The 20,573-nt window shown below is 35.6% G+C and overlaps 1 protein-coding gene and 1 non-coding gene across 4 annotated transcripts; both read left to right on the top strand.

The window, feature by feature from the left end:
• On the top strand, positions 1–73 carry Trnav-cac (transfer RNA valine (anticodon CAC)). Its single transcript has one exon. It is a non-coding gene; the product is annotated as a tRNA-Val (tRNA).
• A 7,800-nt stretch (positions 74–7,873) lies between these two features.
• Positions 7,874–20,223, top strand: LOC112054886 (clavesin-1). 3 transcript variants are annotated; one of them, XM_052883263.1, is made up of 7 exons: positions 7,874–8,002; positions 11,272–11,416; positions 13,244–13,397; positions 15,941–16,099; positions 16,866–16,959; positions 19,094–19,310; positions 20,011–20,223. In XM_052883263.1, the coding sequence occupies exons 2-7, from the start codon at positions 11,278–11,280 to the stop codon at positions 20,163–20,165; spliced, it is 918 nt and encodes a 305-aa protein (XP_052739223.1). In that variant the 5' UTR covers positions 7,874–8,002; positions 11,272–11,277; the 3' UTR covers positions 20,166–20,223. The 3 variants fall into 3 exon arrangements, with proteins under 3 accessions (XP_052739223.1, XP_023950590.2, XP_052739224.1); XM_024094822.2 differs by lacking the exon at positions 7,874–8,002 and adding an exon at positions 8,382–8,535; XM_052883264.1 differs by lacking the exon at positions 7,874–8,002 and adding an exon at positions 9,134–9,573 and having other exon boundaries at positions 11,271–11,416.
• Positions 20,224–20,573: the final 350 nt, after the last annotated feature.

The following is a 20,573-nucleotide window of genomic DNA, read 5'->3' as shown; positions in this document are numbered from 1 at the left end:
GTTTCCGTAGTGTAGCGGTTATCACGTGTGCTTCACACGCACAAGGCCCCCGGTTCGATCCCGGGCGGAAACAATAGTACCTTTTTATTTTTTATATTTTTTTTTACATTTTCTTTATGATTATTTTGTTTATATTCTTTTTGGGGACATTCTATTGAAACTATTGACATCATACAACTTTCAACCAAGACTTAGGAGAGAACTTGTTTATAATTATTACCCAGAAACCCCAAACCCAGGAGTGGTGGGAAACATTAACGAGACAAAACACACTTAAATATTGTGAAATTGACAATAGATTTTTCAGTTATGTGTCTTCATAATCACAGCGTTAGCTTTTAGCGTTGTCTGTTCTGTGTTCATAATCATGTGAAAATGAATTTGTGGTACTTTTAAATATATTTCCTTTTTGGCTACATTTTGGTATTTTGATAAAACTCAGCCAATACTAACGCTATATATTGAAGGTACCTACTTTACACACACAAAAACAGGGCTACAGGACACACTTTAGTTATCACTTTTGATAAATACAAAACAAAAAATCGCCTATCATAAAATAAATGTTAATAAACATCTCAAGCGTAAACGAAATAATTTTCCATGAGGCGTTATGTTTAAAAGTTGTAAAAGCGTTATCTTCATTGTTTTCTGTTCTGTGGTTGTAGTCATATTAATAACTACTAGACGCCTCCGCGGTTTCACCCGCGTGGTTCCCGTTCCCATAGGAATACGGGGATAAGATAGCCTATAGCATTCGTCGATAAATGGGCTATCTAACACTGATAGAATTTTTCAAATCGGACCAGTAGTTTCGAGATTAGCGCGATCAATCAAACAAACAAACTCTTGAGCTTTATAATATTAGTATAGATAATTGTTTTTTAAAGAAACCTGTCTTTTAGTCCAGACTATATATTACCTCCATTCCGACAACACACACGACTTTCGTCTTTATATTGTGTGATAAGATGGTGATAGTGATGATTCATGAGGTCTTGGAGACTTATTTATGCGTACTTTCACAGCGTAATGTCTTACGGTATTTTATTGTGGGGCAAAGCTGCCGATATACAATCTATATTTGTACTTCAAAAAAGAGCAATTCGAGCAATATATCAATTAAAATCACGCGAGTCCCTTCGTCAAAAGTTTAAAGAAATAGGTATACTAACAGTAGCCTGTCAATATATATATAACAGTATAGTCTATGTAAGACAAAATATTAATTTGTACAAACGAAAAGGAGATTTAAACCCACGTCTTACTAGACACGGGCATAAGTTAGTTATTTCTGCATATCGTCTCCAAAGAGTAAAAAAATCTTTTGTAGGTTTGGGTGTACTCTTCTATAACAAGATCCCCAAGACTGTGATGGACCTGCCAATGCATAGCTTTAAGCAATGTGTTAAAAAACATTTACTTAGTCGAGGTTACTACAACATTGATGAGTTCCTTAAAGATAAAAGCGCTTGGAGGCCATTGGATCAGCTTCCACCTTCACACAGGAAATAAAACTATGAGAAATTGTAATTGTTATCAATTGTAAATTATAATACTGTATGACTTTTTCAAAAGAGCAACTGTTGAGTTTCTTGCCGGTATCTTCTCAGCAGAACCTGCCTTCCGAACCGGTGGTAGAATCTTTACAAATAGTCAACTGACGTGTCAAAAGTGCTTGTAAACTGAGCCTACTTGAAATAAATGATTTTTGATTTGATTTGATTTGATTTGATATTTTAAATGAGAATAGATAATATTAATAAACAACATAACGAAGTCCGCATGGAGCTACTTTTTTCCACTGTCTCGCAGACTTTGCACGGTGTTAAAGTACTTACTTTTTTTAATGGTTAGTAGGCAAGCAACTGACTACAATGACGCCTAATGGAAAACAAAGAGGTCTAGCAATGACAAAGGAGGCATGCATTGCCGGATTAAGGTAATTTGATGTACTAAGCAATCTTCAGTAGGGCCCCTAAGTGAACTACATATAATTAATTAATTAAACTGAAAGTTGATTATGAACTGTAGGTAAGTTGATTACGTCTATTTCAAACGCGCGGATTTTGGAATTGCTTTAACTTTCTTGTATTCGTTTTTTTCTCGGTCATCTCTGTTGCCACCCTAGACGGGATGCCCTGAGCAATTGCCTAAATAGCTTATAGGCTAATCCAGAACATTAAATAGTCACACAAGTTTTGGGATAAACTTAAAAGGATTGAAGAATTTGCATCGCGAATATTGTAGACAAATTATCTGTACCAAATATTTTAAAATAAATACCATTGTAACTTTACGCCCATGGCAAATAAAAAGATGTTTTTACCACTACATCTAGAGCGGATTTTCCGAAACAGAATTTTTCTTAAATATATCTTAGTATGTATGTGACATAAAAATTCAATGTCAAGGTAGGTAGTTATTACTTTACCTTGAATATTTATGACACTTATAAAGTTCTTACCTCGTTATAACACTTAGTACGTAATTTAAATAGCCTAGGCCAGTAGTTCCCATACTTGAATAACCCATAGTGTGGATCCGACCCACTTAACAAAAACTGCCAAAGTAATGAGTCCTAATCATTACTTACCTGTCTAAAGCGAGGAGCGTAAAATATTGGTAATCCCGAGCTTTAGCGATCAGAGGGAAAAGATGCTGATGCGATGTCAATCACACAAGGCACAGTGTGCACCAACTAAGATTTTGTTTTTAAAGTACCTATTTTTCACATGTTATTAAATTGTCATCGTCATAGACAACAGTATTAATACGTAAATCGTAATTTAATAATTATTTTAGTTAGCTCTAAAATAATGGATTTTTTTGGAAAAAGGGTTACTAAGGGTTAAGTTTAAATTAGTATAGAATTTACACTTCCATACCTGCATACAACGACTGTTATTCCAATGAAAATGGCATATTTTCTTGTCATTAATAGCTTTAGTATTTTTTTCTATCCTAGTTACTTTAAGCCGCAATGAGTTTGGTACATTGAATTTATTTCGGTTTTTAATGGTAATCTTGGCCTGAAAATCTGGCCTCAAATATGACGTATTGAAGGGACTTTTACAGCTTTATTTTATGTTTTAGGGACAATATTAGCTCGAGACCCACCAGTGGGTCGCGCCCATACTTTGAGAACTCCTGGCCTAGGCTATAATAACCGGTGGCAATTATAGACTATTTCACAATGACTAATTATCTAATAGCATTAGACACGCAAGTGGGTTGGGACAAAGGAGCCATTAAGCCAAACACTTAATTAAAATAAATTCTTTCTCAATCACTAAATTTGAGATAATAATTAAATTAACTTCTGAAGTTTCTTGAATTTTATAACGATTTAAAATGTTGGTTTGGATTTTCATCGTCATTTGAAATAGATTGTAATTATCATTGATTAATACGGATAGATCCATTATAACTGCTTAGTTGATCCAGAAGTTAACCTATTTGGCTTGTAATCACAAGGTTCTGGGTTCGAATCCTAGAATACCTATTAAGTTTTTCCTCTGTTTATGAAATTTCAGTAAATATGCTCAGCTTAGGAAGTTGCTTTAGTTACACCACCCTACCATAAAGTGCACGTTTTTATCTTTATCATCTCATAGTTGCTGTTAAATAAACATATAGCCTAGAGCCGTGATAGCCCAGTGGATATGACCTCTACCTTCGATTAGGAGGGTGTAGGTTCGAATCCGGTCCGGGACATGCACCTCCAACTTTTCAGTTATGTGCATTTTAAGAAATTAAATATCACGTGTCTCAAACGGCGAAGGAAAAACATCGTGAGGAAACCTGCACACCAGAGAATTTTCTTAATTCTCTGCGTGTGTGAAGTCTGCCAATCCGCATTGGGCCAGCGTGGTGGTCTATTGGCCTAACCCCTCTCGTTCTGAGAGGAGATTCGTGATCAACAGTGAGCCATACATGGGTTGTTTATGATGATGATATATTAAACATTGTCAGCCGAATCCCGCCACCCGCATTGGAGTAGCGTAGTGGGCCTAAGCTCCATATAGGGGATATGCAGCTTAGGCCCACCACGCTCCGCTCCAAAGGAGGGAGGCCTGACTCTGTGGTAGGCCGTTAAAATAGGCTGACAATGTTGAATGAAATTATAATTCTTCGTTTTGTTAATACATGACTGTCATTCTCATTCGTTACACAAAAAATATAGGTTGGTAGGTTTTTTTTCATAGCTTCTTCCTTATACTAACCGGTCGCAACTTGATAAAAACCGTACCCTTTCCACCTTGCTAATGGCAAAGGTTTAAAGGCTAATGTAAAATTAATAAAAAAAAACAGAATATAAGGAAATACCTTATATTCAGTTTTTTTTGTAACAATAGTTAACCAGCTATCTTGTTGAGCTGGTTTTTGTCTGCGGCATAACATGAATGAATGCTTGGTGTTTCATTGTTATCTGCCTGTTTTAATGGCCTAGTACAGGCAGTGGCGTACAGAGGGGTTTTATTTCTTTTTCATTTTTATTTTATTAGGAAAATCAACGGCTAATACATTAATTTTGTGCTTATAACTATGTACATTAATAGAGTAACTGAATGCTTAGCTACTTATAGATTCTCACATCGTTCACAATTTTATAGTATATGTCATTAAATTCGTTAGTATTTACAATAAAATAAAAAACAACATAATTAATAATTAATTTAGAGGTAAACTATATTACAGGTATAATTAAGATTAATAGCATAATGAAAGTCATATGATTATTAAGAAAAATTACAACTAATAGACATAATACTTATGTGACTAATTAGTAATTTAACTTTAATCTAAACTTATAATATATTATTATTAAACTAAGACAATGTCCAATAATTTAATCTTAGTATTTCACTAACTATTACGTCTTTAGGTCACTGTTTACGTGATCTTTCATGTAGCACTTAGCACTACACTATCACTAGTCACTAAACACTAACTCAAAAGGTTTGGTCCGTTTAAGTCTTCTCACTGTATTCGTAACGTCGAGTAGCTGGATTGCCTCGATGTTTACGTGATGGTTGGACTGAAGATGATAATAATACACTATTTTACGATCACTATCAAATTTAAAATGAACAAGATCAAAAAAAAGTAGGTGTACATATGTTGGGCATCACTGATACGATTTCTTTCTTCCTTTGTTCTGTTGGTATCAGAACGTCTTGGTTAATGGAAAAAATTGTAGGTAATTAGTTCGTCCACATAAGTCACGTAGGACGTTGTCTCAGGACGGTCAGTCATGTCACTCACCGTCACGGACTAGCACTTTTTTTATCATTTGTTCATTACCACAAACACACAAAAGTCTGTCAATGACATGATTTAATGCCTACAATTTAATGTCAAATGTTATCATGCATGTGGCCATATGGCACGTCGATTCTCTTTTTACAAACGCTTCGAAAACTATTAAAATGTATGGGAATGACAGATCCGATCGATAACTTGATCACGTGACCTGTCGATAGTGAATGTCATTCCTAAATTAATTTTAAAATTATCGAAGCGCTAGCGTTTGTAGAAAGAGAATCGACGTCCCACAAGGCTACAGATCCTGTACAAGTGTGCAGGTTGTAACTTATTTAGCTATACCTATCTGTATCTTTAGATTCGAATCTTTGTAATGGCTGGACCAATGGGGATGATGACTAGGTTTGCATATATTGATTTTTATGATACATTCGGGTAAGTAGGGTAACTAATTTATACATAAAAGCAAAGATTGTCTGTATATTTGCAAAATAAATGAGATTATAAAATTTCAAAATCTATTAAAAATCTTTTATCGTAATTAGATGAAAATTCATACAGTTTTAGCTTCCTTACAATAAATGTGACATTTTTTAATACATGAACTATAAATTTAAACGCACAAATAACAAAGATATTAGTAAATTTGCTTGAACGCACATACAAATCTAACGATCATTACATTACCTATGACGTCATTAGTTCGTGCCATTTTGTATGGGGCGTTTTTCAGGGATCCGCGGCAGCGCCGCAAATATGACCCTTTAAATCCCTGTAGCTCCGAAAGTAATGATCGCAGATACCCTGTTCCTTCTACAAAATTGCTTTACTATTAGCACACTCTTAATTTTTATACAATTTAAAAATCTGTCATCATCCCTGGAAGATATTGAACAAAGGAAAAGAAAAACTCGTACCTACTCGTAGTTCTAAAGAATAAACCACTTTCTACTCTAAAGTTTAGTTTAATAGCGTTTAAGTATTTTTTTCAAACACTGAAGAATATTTCATAAACTCCCGGGACGGAGTGTTTAAAAATGACAGTCGCGAATTCTAGAGAAATCATTGTTCTCTGGCAATAAATATGCGGGTAATGACCAATATTGTTTATTTTTATAATTAGGTGAGTCAAGGTTAAACTTATCATTTTATATAATAAAATAACAAATTCACTAAGTAGGTATGTGAGTACGCATTGTTTAACTCAATCATAATTTTAAACTAGCTGTTATTACAAGGTTCTTTGACGGAAAATGTTCTTAATAAGGTTATTAACATAAGCAGTTCCTCGAGTACATTTGGTAGAAGGAATTACTTATTTTCCTGTTTAGATAATTATTTTAATAAGCGTACTACGGTCAAGTACAAATCGTGCGTTTTTCAATGAACAGTGAGGGGACATTTTCCCTTCACAAAAAACATTTATTTCAATACATTTGTTGAAACATTGGTTTCAATACAACGCGTATGTTTTTTTTTTCATTTAATGTTTGTTACCTCATAACTTCGTCACCTATAAACATTTTTTTTTAATTTAAAGAGTATACTTTCAGATTGGTTTCATTTCATTTTCATAAATAAAACGGTTTAGTAATTCTTTGTTAAGATCAAAATAACTGAAATACGTTTTTGAAGTCAACTGACTTTAAATTTTTATGGTAAAAAGATTATTTTACTATAAAGCAATAATCAGTCCTCAGATTAGAGAATTTAATCATCATTATCAACCCATATTTGCCTCACTGCTGAGCTCGAGTCCACCACCGAGTATGGTGGTAATCACAATCTTCCAAAGTAGTAAACAAAAGTAAGACTATATAAGAAGTGTATGACAAACAAGTTAAATTAGGTAATAAACCTATGTTAGGTGGTAAATTCTTAATGCAATAAGTTTATGTATATGTGTATGGGCGAATGTGTGAGTGTAAGTATATTAATAAATTAATCCATGCGCAACACATATAGTAAGTAAATATAAATGCGTCACCCTACCGATAAACTTTGTGCATAGATGAGAACTCCCCACAAAAACCTGACTGCTTCTAATTAAATTCCATACAAAATACAAAATAAGACAAAACGACCATTTAAAGTTTTTATTCATAAAAATATTATAATTACCTGCCATATTACATAAAAAAATAATAGATATACGTACCTAACACGACATACCACGTCACGTTAATTAGATATTCTTATATTTAAAAATTAACATATCCTAATTATATATAAGTTGAAATAACAAAAAAATCTAGATAGTTAGATTAAAAATATTTTTAGCTTCATGAATGTATTACGCAGTCATTAATATTAAGGTAATCAAAAGGTAAAATCGGAATTATTTTAATATAGCAGAAATCACTCTCGCATAATCATTTTGTTTTTAATACACGAATACGATGTTTATCACACTGTGACAGTAAAAATAATATATTAACCACTATACCGATCGCTTTTATACAGTTTTATAAATAAAACCGTTTAAAAATGGTCGGTATAAGTCTATTACTTACTTAATATTATAAAAAAATGTAAAGTTTGTGGTGATGTAGGGGGTAATCTGTAGGTCTACTAACCGATTATGAAATTTTTTTTAACACTATAAAGACACGTTATTTGTGAATGTCTTAGGCTATATTTTATTCCCGTATTCTCACGGAAACGGGAACTACGCGGGTAAAACCGCAAGGCGTTGGTTAGTTAAAAATATAAAGCTTTAGCTTTACATTTGTTTGTAAGTACCCTTTTTTCGATCAAAATTTGGTAAGTTAAATATTACCTCATTCTTATTGACAAATTGATATTTGTCACCAGAATTAAAAATGTTATACACAATTTTTATTAACACAGAATTATAATTGTTATACAAAACTTTAATTCTGATCACAATGCCATTTAGTATTAATCAATGTAATTTTGAATAAAAGATGGCCGCCGCTACAAATTGGCCTATTATTTTTTCTTACAATTAACTCTTTATGGGTATTCATATGTCAAAATGTCTGTGACATTTTTTTAATACGAAAATACTAAAATTACCTATATAAAAACAATTTAAAATAAAACGGATGTGAAGTCACGGTAGCTTGCGCTTAACACAGCCTTTGTGTTAGTCAATAGTCATCCGTCATCAGTAATCACCAGGTGAATAGCTTGGTTGGTGGTGTGCTCTCAATTAATTAACTAGTAATATCTTAGCCAGGGGAACTACGAGTAATAACTCAGGCGTGAGCAAAGGCTTCCACTGAAAACAGGCACCTTTATTTGGTCAGTGCATTTTTATTTTTCTTTTTTTTTTCTTATATAATATAAAAGCTAAGTTTAATGACCAAATGAAAATATTTTACTTTCTTTCTTCTTTCTTTCAAATATTTTATGGGAAGTGATGTTCCATAGGATTATCCTATCCTATCCTATCCTACTAAAATAGTTTAGTTTTTGTCGGAAGCTGAAACAGTTAGCCTGTTAAGCAACAGAAATTTGAGAATTGTGCGCTGGAATAATCTATAATTTATAGGTTTTTATGTAACATAACTGTTATTCAGTAATTGTAATTCTTGTGTAAGTATGTACGTATGGTATGTTACATTTTCGTCTATTGATATTTAATGCCATATTAATAATCTATTTATATTGTTTTGGCGAAGAGTCCACACAGGTTGATTCCCACCGGGTTACCTATTTAAGACCATACATATAATATTTATGGATGTATGAGAAACCAGATCATTGTATCACGTGGCAGGAATTTCCTTTTCTTTGGACGGCTTACCTTCGTCAAAATTCCATCCTTCGCCACTGCCTTGTTTGAATTGAAACTTGTTTCAAAATAAACGCTATTTTTTCTTAGTGATACTGCAGCTCTATATCTTACCGCACGTACGAGTATTTTCCGTATAAATATAATTGTTCTACCTTGGCATAATTTATATCAAATTAGGTAACTAGGATATTAGGTTCGGGTCGTCATTAAATGGTTTTTATACCAACAATTATGTCTGTGGATATTATATGTATATAAGAGATTATATAGTACTGTATATGTTAAACTAATGAAATAATAGTGCGTTAAATTGTATAAATATAGTGGTTTTTTAGTCTGTTTTTATATTTTTGCTGTAATATATGAAAAGTAAAGTTAATTAAGAAGTTTCTTTAGTGATTATAATTTTATTTTTTTAAATTTAATTGGCAATTTCAACTTTTTTTGTGGATAGTTGGTATAATTATTTTTTCAAAAACTTGTACCTAAGTGCAAAGTTAATTATTTTTCTTCAGGTGATTATAGTTTTATTGGTCATAAAAAGGTTAGTATAAGTTTTATAACATCCAGTTTTATGCGTTTTGTTAACTTTAAATCTAAGCATTTAATTTTTCAAGAAAATAGTCATAGTGTGAAAGACTGTGTAACTGTGACTGTGTGGGTGCGACAATAGTCCAGCGGGCGGGAATCGAACCCATTACCTCTCGGTACTGGGTTTGAGATAGACTAGCGAGTGCCCGCGACTTCATACGCGTGACATTTTGTTTTTCATCAATCTCGCGGGAACCATGAAAGTTTTCGGAATAAAAAGAAGCCTATGTTGCTCAATGTTCTCCTCTATCTACCAATGACAGTTTTGTTAAAATCGGTTAAGCCGTCCCAGACATTAGCCCGCGCAAACAGACAGACTGACAATATGACAGATTAAAAATATATATATGGTACGAGATGCTGGTACGAATTACTGGGCTCATCGAGGATTTGCTGAAATCCAAATATTAACACAATTTACGATTATGAGAATATTAGAATAAATTATTAATAATTAAAAATACTAAATAAATTATTGTTAATTCATATTTTGGAATAAAAATTTTATTCATAGCACACTTTTATTATTTATACATCAAATGAAAGCTTTTTATCTGTTAATTATGATATAGGCCTATTTAATTTTGCCCGAAAATAAGGGTTGACAGCTATAAAAGATGTGAAAGTAGTAGTAATTCAAAAATACTTCAAAAGAAATGTCAATTTCTTGACAAAAAAAGGTGCTCAATGCGACGTGTATGTTTTTTTATTATTTTTTTTTAGATTTGTTGCCTCATAACTTCTTTATTATCTACTAGCATTCACCCCGCGGTTTCACCCGAGTAGTTCCAATTCCCGTGAGAATACCTCACGGGAATTGGAATTGGAATTGGAATTGAACTACTAAAGGGTAAATCACCATTTAAACTAATATTATACAGCTGAAGAGTTTGTTTGTTTGATTAAACTCGCTAATCTCAGGTGTGATTTGTAAAATTCTTACAGTGTTAGATAGCCCATTTATCAAGGAAGGCTATAGGCTATATATTAATCCCGTGTTCCTACGGGAACGGGAACCATGCGGGTGAAACCGCGCGGCGACAGCTAGTATTTAAAAACCAGAAGCCCGTATTTGGAGCAAAATTTAACTTGGCAATCTTGGCCTTTTTTTTTTATTCTTTACAAGTTATCCCTTGACTACAATCTCACCTGATGGTAAGTGATGATGCAGTCTAAGATGGAAGCGGGCTAACTTGTTAGGAGGAGGATGAAAATCCACACCCCTTTCGGTTTCTACACGGCATCGTACCGGAACGCTAAATCGCTTGGCGGTAAGTCTTTGCCGGTAGGGTGGTAACTAGCCACGGCCGAAGCCCCCCACCAGCCAGACCTGGACAAATTAAGAAAACCTAGACACAAACAAGAAAACAGACCGCCGAATTCACACAGACAAAAAATTGTAAAAGCTTGTTTGTGATTTGAAGGTATAACTATAAGCACTTGAAAAAAAACATTTATTTTGAAATAACAGACAAACACGTAAATTTTACATGTAGTAATGTAGTGTAACCTTTAGTAAGAGCAATAATATATTATGTTTTATTGACGTATATTTTTACGATAATATTAAATCAGTTACAATGTCCGTACCCCACTGGGTACGGAGAGTGAGGAGAGTGAGAATAACGCATTTTTTTCTTTACTTTCAGTTCAAAATGTTGCAAGTAGGTGTAGTACAACCTTTTGCTGTTGAGAAAGAGTTCGTCAAAAACCCGAAAATATTGCGCGAAGACATTCAAAAGTTGAGGGAATGGTTGAAGACTCAGCCACATCTGCCCGGAGACTATTTAACAGGTAAATCTTATTATATAATCACAAGTTACAGTAGTAATACTGCAAACTTAATAGGCTGGTTCCAATCACATGCTATGTTTGAAAATAATGTACTAATATGTTACATCTTTGGAATAAATAAAATTAAAAATAGTCAAATCGTAATACTAACACATTAAATTATATCGTTTAAAATAAAATAACACAATTTTTACATATCGTAAAATATATATATTTATTTTTTATTTTAATATATTTATGTTTATGTTTAAATGCGAAAGGTCATTCATCAAGAAATCTTGAAAACCGCTTAATAACTACAAAGATGAAACGACTATGCCAGACAATGTATAGAAGTTTGACCCACTAAAAAAAACAATTTGCAACAACATATTATACATAATTTTATTGGATTTTTTGTACTATTAAACATATATTACATTTTAACCCTTTATAACTAGGGGTATAAAATTAAATCGAAATTGAAATTTGATTTTAACTCATTCACTTTTCAGTGTGACGTCGACGATGTTTTCCGTTTCTTTATAAAACGGAAAACAAACCAAGCACGTGTCTGATGTTCCAAAATAATTTACCCCATTGTGAGAAGTGAATTTTAACTGGAAAATTCTTAGAATAAAGAAAAACGTAGTATCTCATATAGCCTGACCCTGGATTAGAATCTAGGACCTCGTAATCCGATACTACGAGTACATAGGCTAAACACTTGACCAAGGAGGCTATTTCGTTATCATATTCGGCTCACTGCTGAGCTCGAGTCTCCTCTCAGAATGAGAAGGGTTAGGTCAATAGCCCACCACGCTGGTCCAATGCGGATTGGCAGACTTCACACACGCAGAGAATTTAGAAAATTCTCTGGTATGCAGGTTTCCTCACGATGTTTTCCTTCACCGTGATATTTAATTTCTTAAAATGCACATAACTGAAAAGTTAGAGGTGCATGCCCCGGGCCGGGATTCGAACACACACTCTCCGGAATCGGAGGCAGAGGTCATATCCACTGGGCTATCACGGTTCGGCTGGAGGTTATTTAACTTGGTTTATTTAACTATAAAGTACTTACACTACATAACTCGTATTTACTCGTATATTCTAGTTCATTTTGTACTCGTACTAAACAATCAACAGTTTTATGTTTACCTTCTGTATATGTTGAGTGGGTAATTAGCAATTTATTTAATTACCCTAAAGATACTAGGTTAATCGCATTAAATAATTTTCCCTGATCGAAGACGACCTACAATTAATTGATTGTAATTAAAAATATATAGGATGTAACTTGTAACCATTATTACCACCTCTTTCCTCACTAACTATTGATTTTTTCCAGTCATTGTTTTTTTACCGACATACAAAATAGAGAGGTGGTGTATTCGGTTGTACCTATGTAAGCTTTTTTACACGATTGCAAGAAGGGTTATGTTTTTCGCGCGTATCTTTATATTTTCTACTGACGTCCCGCGGTTTCACCCGTGTAGTTCCAATTCCCGTGAGAATACAGTAATAAAATATAGTTTATGGCACTCGGAAACAATGTGGATTTCTAGTGGTAAAATAATTTTCCAAATCCACCGTTTGCGACACGTGATATTTAATTTTTTTTTGATGCACACAACTGAAAAGTTGCAGGTGCATGCCCCAGACCGGATTCGACCCCACACCCTCCGGAATCAGAGGCAGAGGTCATATCCACTGGGCTATCACGGCTCATTTACGGCTAATTTAACGGACTCAGTCAAAAACACATTCAGATTAAAAAAAACACATGAACAGGAAAATTTCAGTCTTCGCTACTGCTACATATCTGTGATTTGTCTGTGATTTCAGATTTAGACCTTATCATCGCTTTCCACAGCTGTGCTAACAGTGCTGAGGTCACCAAGCAAGTGTTGGACTTACATTACACGCTCCGTACTCTATTTACTGGGTTTTTTAAAGAACGAGCTCTTGATCAGCGGTTTACCAACAGTGTAAACACTGTGTAAGTACTAAAAATAAACTAAATTTCAAGTATTTTTATGAGATAGATTTTGATTTATTACAGTACTAGTAGATGCCCGCGACTTCGTCCGCCCTCAGACCTCCTTAATCTGGCCCTCTTGCATTATCCGTTCTTAGCGGATGTCTAATAACTGTAAACTACCTCCATGCCAAATTTCATCTTCGTACGTCATGCGGTTTCCGAGATTTCGTGATGACCTTTCGCATTTATATATTAAGATCTAGTCGAGGAAAAATTAACCTGCCAAAAATCGCTAGAATGGAAGGAAAATGCTAGCGATATACCTACCTCATTCGACGCGGGATAATATTCTGAGACAGGCGTATTTTTTTCATTTTGTGCAAGTTATAATTACAGTTTTTATAACATAAAAACGAAGCCGTCGAATGACCTTGTATTTTTCCTCCAATTCTAACGAATATTCGCAGGTTTAAAACTACACGACTAGTACTACTACTATGTCAATTCATTAATTAACAGCCTATTTTAATGGCTCACTACAGGGGCAGGCTTCCCATTTTATACGAGAGGGGATATTGAGCATAGATCCAACACGCTACTCCAATGCAGGTTGACGGGCATGCAGTTGTAAGGGTAACAAAAGTTAAATAATAATGACCGGGACCGAAAGCTTAACATGCTCTCTAAGGCACGGGTAGTGACACCAGCTTCTCATCTCCTGGCTGAGAAAAGGGAAAAATTCTTAAAATAAAGAAAAACTCAGTATCTCAAGTCTGACACAGGATTGGAACCCAGGACCTCGTTTACACAGCCACGACCACGACCTTCGTACATACTAGGAGGCATTATGTTGTGACGTCGTAGAGTCGACGCTGCGACGTTTTCTATATGGTCCAAGTTCCAACATTAGATATATATACTTAGATATATATATATATATATATATATATATATTTAGATATATATAATAGATGACTATTATTCATTACTTTATCAGCCGATAGACGTCCACTGCTGGACATAGGCCTCTTGCATGGACCTCCAAGCACAACGATCTCGAGCTACCAGCATCCAGCTGTTCCGTGCAGCCCGTTTGATATCCTCGGTCTACCTAGTGGGGGGTCCACCAACACTGCGTTTTCCGGTGCGGGTCGCCATTCCAGCACCTTGGGACTCCAACGTCCATCGGGTCTTTGAACTACGTGGCCTGCCCATTGCCACTTCAGCTTTGCGACTCCCTGAGCTATGTCAATGACTTTGGTTCGTCTGCGGATCTCCTCATTCCTGATTCGATCACGCAAAGACTCCAAGCATAGCTCGCTCCATCGCTCGCTGAGTGACTTTGAGCCTTCTAATAAGGCCTACAGTCAGCGTCCAAGTTCGTCGTCGGTTACTCATTAGTGATAAGAAATAAATGATAGACAATGTTGCCGAGTTAAATTGCGGTCAAACACATCATACAAAACGCAGTTAACTTAAGCATAAACTAAGCTTTTAGTTCACATAATAGACGACTCAATAACTGATGAGATTTATAAATAACATTACTTAAACAAAATACTCAATAAGAAGAAATTTTTATTTACAAATAATTTTATCTGACTTGGTCAAAATACATACATAATTATCAACCCTATAGTTATTGGTGAAACTAGGCAGTAAAATTGATTCTTACGTATTTATATTTTTTACTTTTTTTATGAAAGACTAGCTGACACCGCGCGGTTTTACCCGCTTGGTTTTCGTTTCCGTAGGAATACGGGCATAATATATAACCTATAGGCTACCTCGATAAATGGGCTATCTAACACTGAAATAATTTTTCAAATCGAACCAGTAGTTTCTGAGATTAGCGCGTTCAATCAAACAAACAAACTCTTCAGTTTTATACAATTAGTATAGATGGGTTCGCGCTTGACTACAATAAGATACGACACGATTACGCCTGATAAATAGTAGTAATGCGGTCTAAAGTTGGCGCTCGCTTGCTGCTTTGCAAATTGTAACTTTTCTGAGCTAGTGAGACAAAAATATCATTTTCTGACTTGGCGTTCACGTTCCACAATTATTTTTATCATTTATTTAAAAAAGATTTATAAGTATGATAAAAATATAAATACGGGACACCCGCCACTTCGTCCGCGTGGAATTTAGTTTTTCACTAATCCCTCGGGAACCATGGATTTTTCTGGGATAAAAAGTAGCGTTAATCCATGCTATAATATATCTCAATACCAAATTTCAGCTAATTCAGTTAAGTACCTAGTCGAGGCGTGAAAGAGTAACAAACAGTCATATCATTAATATCGTCAGTTTTTGCAAATCTCTGGAAACCATGGATTTTTCGGGATAAAAAGTAGCCTTTGTGTTAATCCAGAGTAAAATTCATTTCCATTCCAAATTTTAGCCAAATCGCTTCAGTAGTAGGTTTTAAAGAGTAACAAACATCCAAACATCCATACAAACTTTGGCGTTTATAATGTTAGTAGGATAGGAAGTAGGAGTTAGGAAGTAGGATGCCACGATATGGTAATTTTCTATAACATTTCTCTTTGTTACAGCTTACTCGCTCCTCTTCCCAAAGCCACAGTGAAAGGTTATCGAGCACTATACTGCAGTCTGATAGAGTCCGACGCTCGGCTATTCAACTTCTGTGACATCATTCGAAACGTTATGATGGTGATAGACCTGTGGCAGTATGCTGAAGGGACTTGGCCAGGGTAAATTGGAGTTTATTTTTTTTATATTTGGCAAATTTCTGGCTGGAGGCTTTGGCCGTGGCTACTTGCCATCCTACCTATAAAAAAGTACCGCCAAGCGATTTAGCCTACCGGTATGATGTCGTGTAGAAACCGAAAAGGGGAGTGGATTTTCATCCTACTCATTACAAGCTAGCCCGCTTTCATCTTAGATTGCATTATCACTTCCATAAGGTGTGATTGTAGCCAAGGGCTAACTTGTAAAGAATAAAAAGAAAAACCCTTCGTGCGCGAGCCCAACACGCACATCGCCGGTTTTATTTATTTACTAGCTGACGCTGCGCGATTTTACCTGCATGGTTCCCGTTACCGTAGGAAAATGGGGATAATATATAGCCTATAGCCTTCCTCGATAAATGGGCTATCTAACACTGAAAGAATTTTTCAAATCGGACCAGTAGTTCCTGAGATTAACGTGTTCAATCAAATAAACAAACTCTTCAGGTTTATATATTAGTATAGATTCTAAGAAACTCACAAAGATGCCTAGATATAAAATATTAGTATACATTATTCATCATCATCATCATATCAGCCGATGGACGTCCACTGCAGGACATAGGTCTTTTGTAGGGACTTCCAAACATCACGATACTGAGCCGCCTGCATCCAGCGAATCCCTGCGACTCGCTTGATGTCGTCAGTCCATTATTACCAGTTTGTAATTATATTGTTATGATGAAAGATAAGATAAAATTAGTTAAATACTTAATTTATTTTGTTTTAGTTTCGTCATAGTAATTGATATGACCCTAACGTCACTGGCGCACCTCGCTAAATTGGATATAATGACAGTTCGACAAACATTATATTTTCTTCAGGTAAGATTCGTATTAAGATAATTTTTTATACAGACGCCCGCAGTTTCACCCGCGTAGTTCTCATTCCCCTCGGATATATTATACCGGGACAAATTTATCATCATCATCATCATATCAGACGTCCACTGCAGGACATAGGCCTTTTATAGGGACTTCCAAATATCACGATACTGAGCCGCCTGTATCCAGCGAATCCCTGCGAACCGCTTGATGTCGTCAGTCCACCTGCAGGGCTAGCACGGGCAAGGGAGAAATTTATCCACGGGGAGAGGATAAAACGTTTATCCCCCACACTCGTTTTATCCACTCACCGCGCATGGGCACGTCGGTGGATATAATATCCCCGGTGGATAAACGGAGGGAAAGACTTGTCAACCCATTTGTATATATCTTATAAATTGGGATTAGGTATATTAATAGTCCGAAATAAACGTAAATTTGATAATATTTGGTTTTTTTGTGCATATTATTTATCTGTTTTCTGTTTTTTGGGGTGGTTTGTAGTAGGTATCTATAGTATCTATCATACTAGCGGACCCGGTCAAGCTTCGTTTTGACATAAGTGCACTTGTTCTCTATCCCTACTCTACCCTTCTTTACCTCTACCCCTACCCTACCCCTGCCCTACCTCTACCCTACCCCTACCCTACCCCTACCCTACCCCTACCCTACCCCTGCCCTACCCCTACCCCTCCCCTACCCCTGCCCTACCCCCCTAGCCCCCTACCCCCTACCCCCCCTAACCCCCCTCCCCCTCCCTACCTCCCTCCCTACCCCCCACCCCACCCCTACCCCACACCCACCCCTACCACACCCCTACCCTACCCCACCCCTACGCCAACCCTACCCCACCCCTACCCCGCCCCTAACCCCCCTCCCCCCTCCCCCACGCCTACACAAAACACCCCCCCCTAAACCACCCCTACCCCACCCCTACCCTACTCCACCCCTACCCCACCCCTACCCCACCCCCACCCCTACCCCACCCCTACCTTACCCCTACCCTACCCCATATTGCGAAGCAATTGTTAAAGACCAAAACATGCGAGACAATTGTTTTTTTAAGTAAAGTTTTATCCCCACATCAACTTCACAGGGATAAATTTATCGCGTTTAAATGTCAAAAGTCCCAAAGTATATCATTTTATCCACTCCATATGCCATAGTCGAGGAAAAGATCTCCACGCGTAATGTCAATCGGGGATTAATTTGTCTTTCCCTTGTGGCCATGCTATGACGGGTGGATTTATATCCTTAGTCAGTGGATATAATGGGTGGATAAAAATTTTATCCCTTGCCCATGCTAGCCCGGCTGGTGGGGGGTCGGCCAACACTGCGCTTACTAGTGCGGGGTCGCCTTTCCAGCACTTTGGGACCCCAACGTCCATCGGCTCTTCGAACTATGTGCCCCGCCCATTGCCATTTCAGCTGCGCAACTCGTTGAGCTATGTCGAATGGACAAATCTATAGGTACTTATAATAAAACTGTAATTTTATTATAACTTAACTTTATATTTTTGCATGTGTTATGTAGTAAATGGTCCACTAATCATTACAAAACTTTATCTCAAAACATGAACGATGTATATTAAAAAAATAAACCCTTTTCAAAATTCTACCCCTAAAGGGTTAAGGGGTAGAATTTTGAAGTATCTAATATATATATATGTAACTTTAAAATTGAAGGACATTCCATACAAACTTTCAACCCCTGTTTCACCTCCTTTTGATTTAATTTTCGCGACACAAAGTATACTATAGCCTAATTCGGTTTCAAATCGTGCCAAGTTTCTTTTGAATTCATTCAGTAGTTTCAGCGTGTCGCCCGGTCAACATAAAATACGGATAGACAGACAGACAAATATTTTTGTTTCTTCGAGTATGCGTGCGTTTTGTTAAGTTATTGTTATTGTATTATATTTTATGTGTGTTGTGTATGTTGTTGTTTTATATGTTGCTTATTGATTGCGAACTCCGAGTGCTGACGACGATTGCCGGTGTGTAGAAAAACCCAATCGAGTTTATGTCACACTCATAAGTTATATTAAGAATAGTTAAAAAAATGTATATTTATATTTAAATAAATAAATATTAATAATAATAATTAATAATAATTACTCATAAACATTTTCAGGAGTGCATGTTGGTGAGACTGAAAGAGGTGCACTTCATAAACGCTCCATCATTCATGGACAAACTAATGATGTTACTAAAGCCGTTTATGAAGAAGGCTCTTCTAGACATCATTCATATACACGAGGCAGAATCTCCAGTCTTGTATAATTACATTCCGAAAGAAGCTTTCCCCAAGGAGTTAGGAGGGGATTATAAAACTAAGAAAGAACTTAAAGGTGTGCATTTTGAATGTTTTTGGTAATATAGAACTTATATCCACTATTTGTACACAGCATTATTGTATTTAAATGTTTTCTTTTGCATTCTGCTTTAGTAGTAAAAACTAACACAAAATATTGATAAAAATAATCTATTAAGCGGGTTGTATTAACTGTTGTAATCGCTAAAGAGGTTGAAGAGAGCAAAGCAAGGTCTGAACAACATAAAATGAAACGAGGCGCTAATCCCCGATGCTACTTGGACCTCAAAATGACACATTTTCATCAATAAAAATAAAAAACATCTTCATCATCGTCGCCAAAAGTTCGTCATATTCATTTAGTCTTGCAACATTAACTCTTTCAGTCGTTTTAAAAAATATGCTTTTCATGATGATGTTTTTCAATGTTTTTATATAATTTGTCTTGCCCACATTCTATTGTTGTCTTTCTGCATATGAATATTATTTAAACACTAGCTGACGCCGCGTGGTTTACCCGCATGGTTCCTGTTCTCGTAGGAATACAGGGATAATATACAGCCTATAGCTTTCCTCGATAAATGGACTATCTAACACTGAAAGAATTTTTCTAATCGGACCAGTAGTTCCTGAGATTAGCGCGTTCAATCAAACAAACAAACTCTTCAGCTTTATAATATTAGTAAAGATATTAAAACTAATCACTAGATTTGTTTTATACTTTATATATTTTTCAGATGAAATTCAGCAATGGGTTGAAGATAACAAACAGTTTTACAAGGAAGAAAACAGGCGGCGAGTCAACGAGTCCTTAAGACCGAACGGTCAGAAAGCTACCATTGAAGAAATATTCGGTATCCAGGGCAGCTTTAAGAAATTAGATATAGATTAAGTGCCTATGTTTCTATTTACAAATAAACTAACAATAAAGTTCATTTTGTTTATTTAAATGTAGATTTTATTATTACTTTTAATTTATTTTAATTAATTTATTTGAAAATTGCAATACGTATTTAGTAGCTCGTCGTTATCAACTGATATTCGGCTCACTGCTGAGCTCGAGTCTCCTGTCGGAATGCGAGGGATTAGGCCAACAGTCCACCACGCTGGCCCAATGCGGATTGACAGACTTCACACACGCAGAGAATTAAGAAAATTCTCTGGTATGCAGGTTTCCTCACGATGTTTTCATTCACCGTTTGAGACACGTGATGTTTAATTTTTTTAAATGCACACAACTGAAAAGTTGGAGATGCATGGTAAGTATTTAGTATCTAGGATAATAAAATTAACAATAAAG

This window comes from Bicyclus anynana, chromosome 8 (genome assembly GCF_947172395.1).
Source record: "Bicyclus anynana chromosome 8, ilBicAnyn1.1, whole genome shotgun sequence".
In the NCBI taxonomy this organism is placed as follows: domain Eukaryota; kingdom Metazoa; phylum Arthropoda; class Insecta; order Lepidoptera; family Nymphalidae; genus Bicyclus; species Bicyclus anynana.
This window is presented reverse-complemented; position numbering and strand designations above follow the sequence as displayed.

Bases quoted from the DNA above. Each gene is read 5' to 3' on its own strand.
- LOC112054886 (XM_052883263.1), top strand. From the start codon at position 11,278: ATGTTGCAAGTAGGTGTAGTACAACCTTTTGCTGTTGAGAAAGAGTTC. The intron at 16,100-16,865 runs GTAAATTGGAGT...ATTTTGTTTTAG, and splicing joins GCTGAAGGGACTTGGCCAGG to TTTCGTCATAGTAATTGATA. The intron at 16,960-19,093 runs GTAAGATTCGTA...AAACATTTTCAG, and splicing joins AAACATTATATTTTCTTCAG to GAGTGCATGTTGGTGAGACT.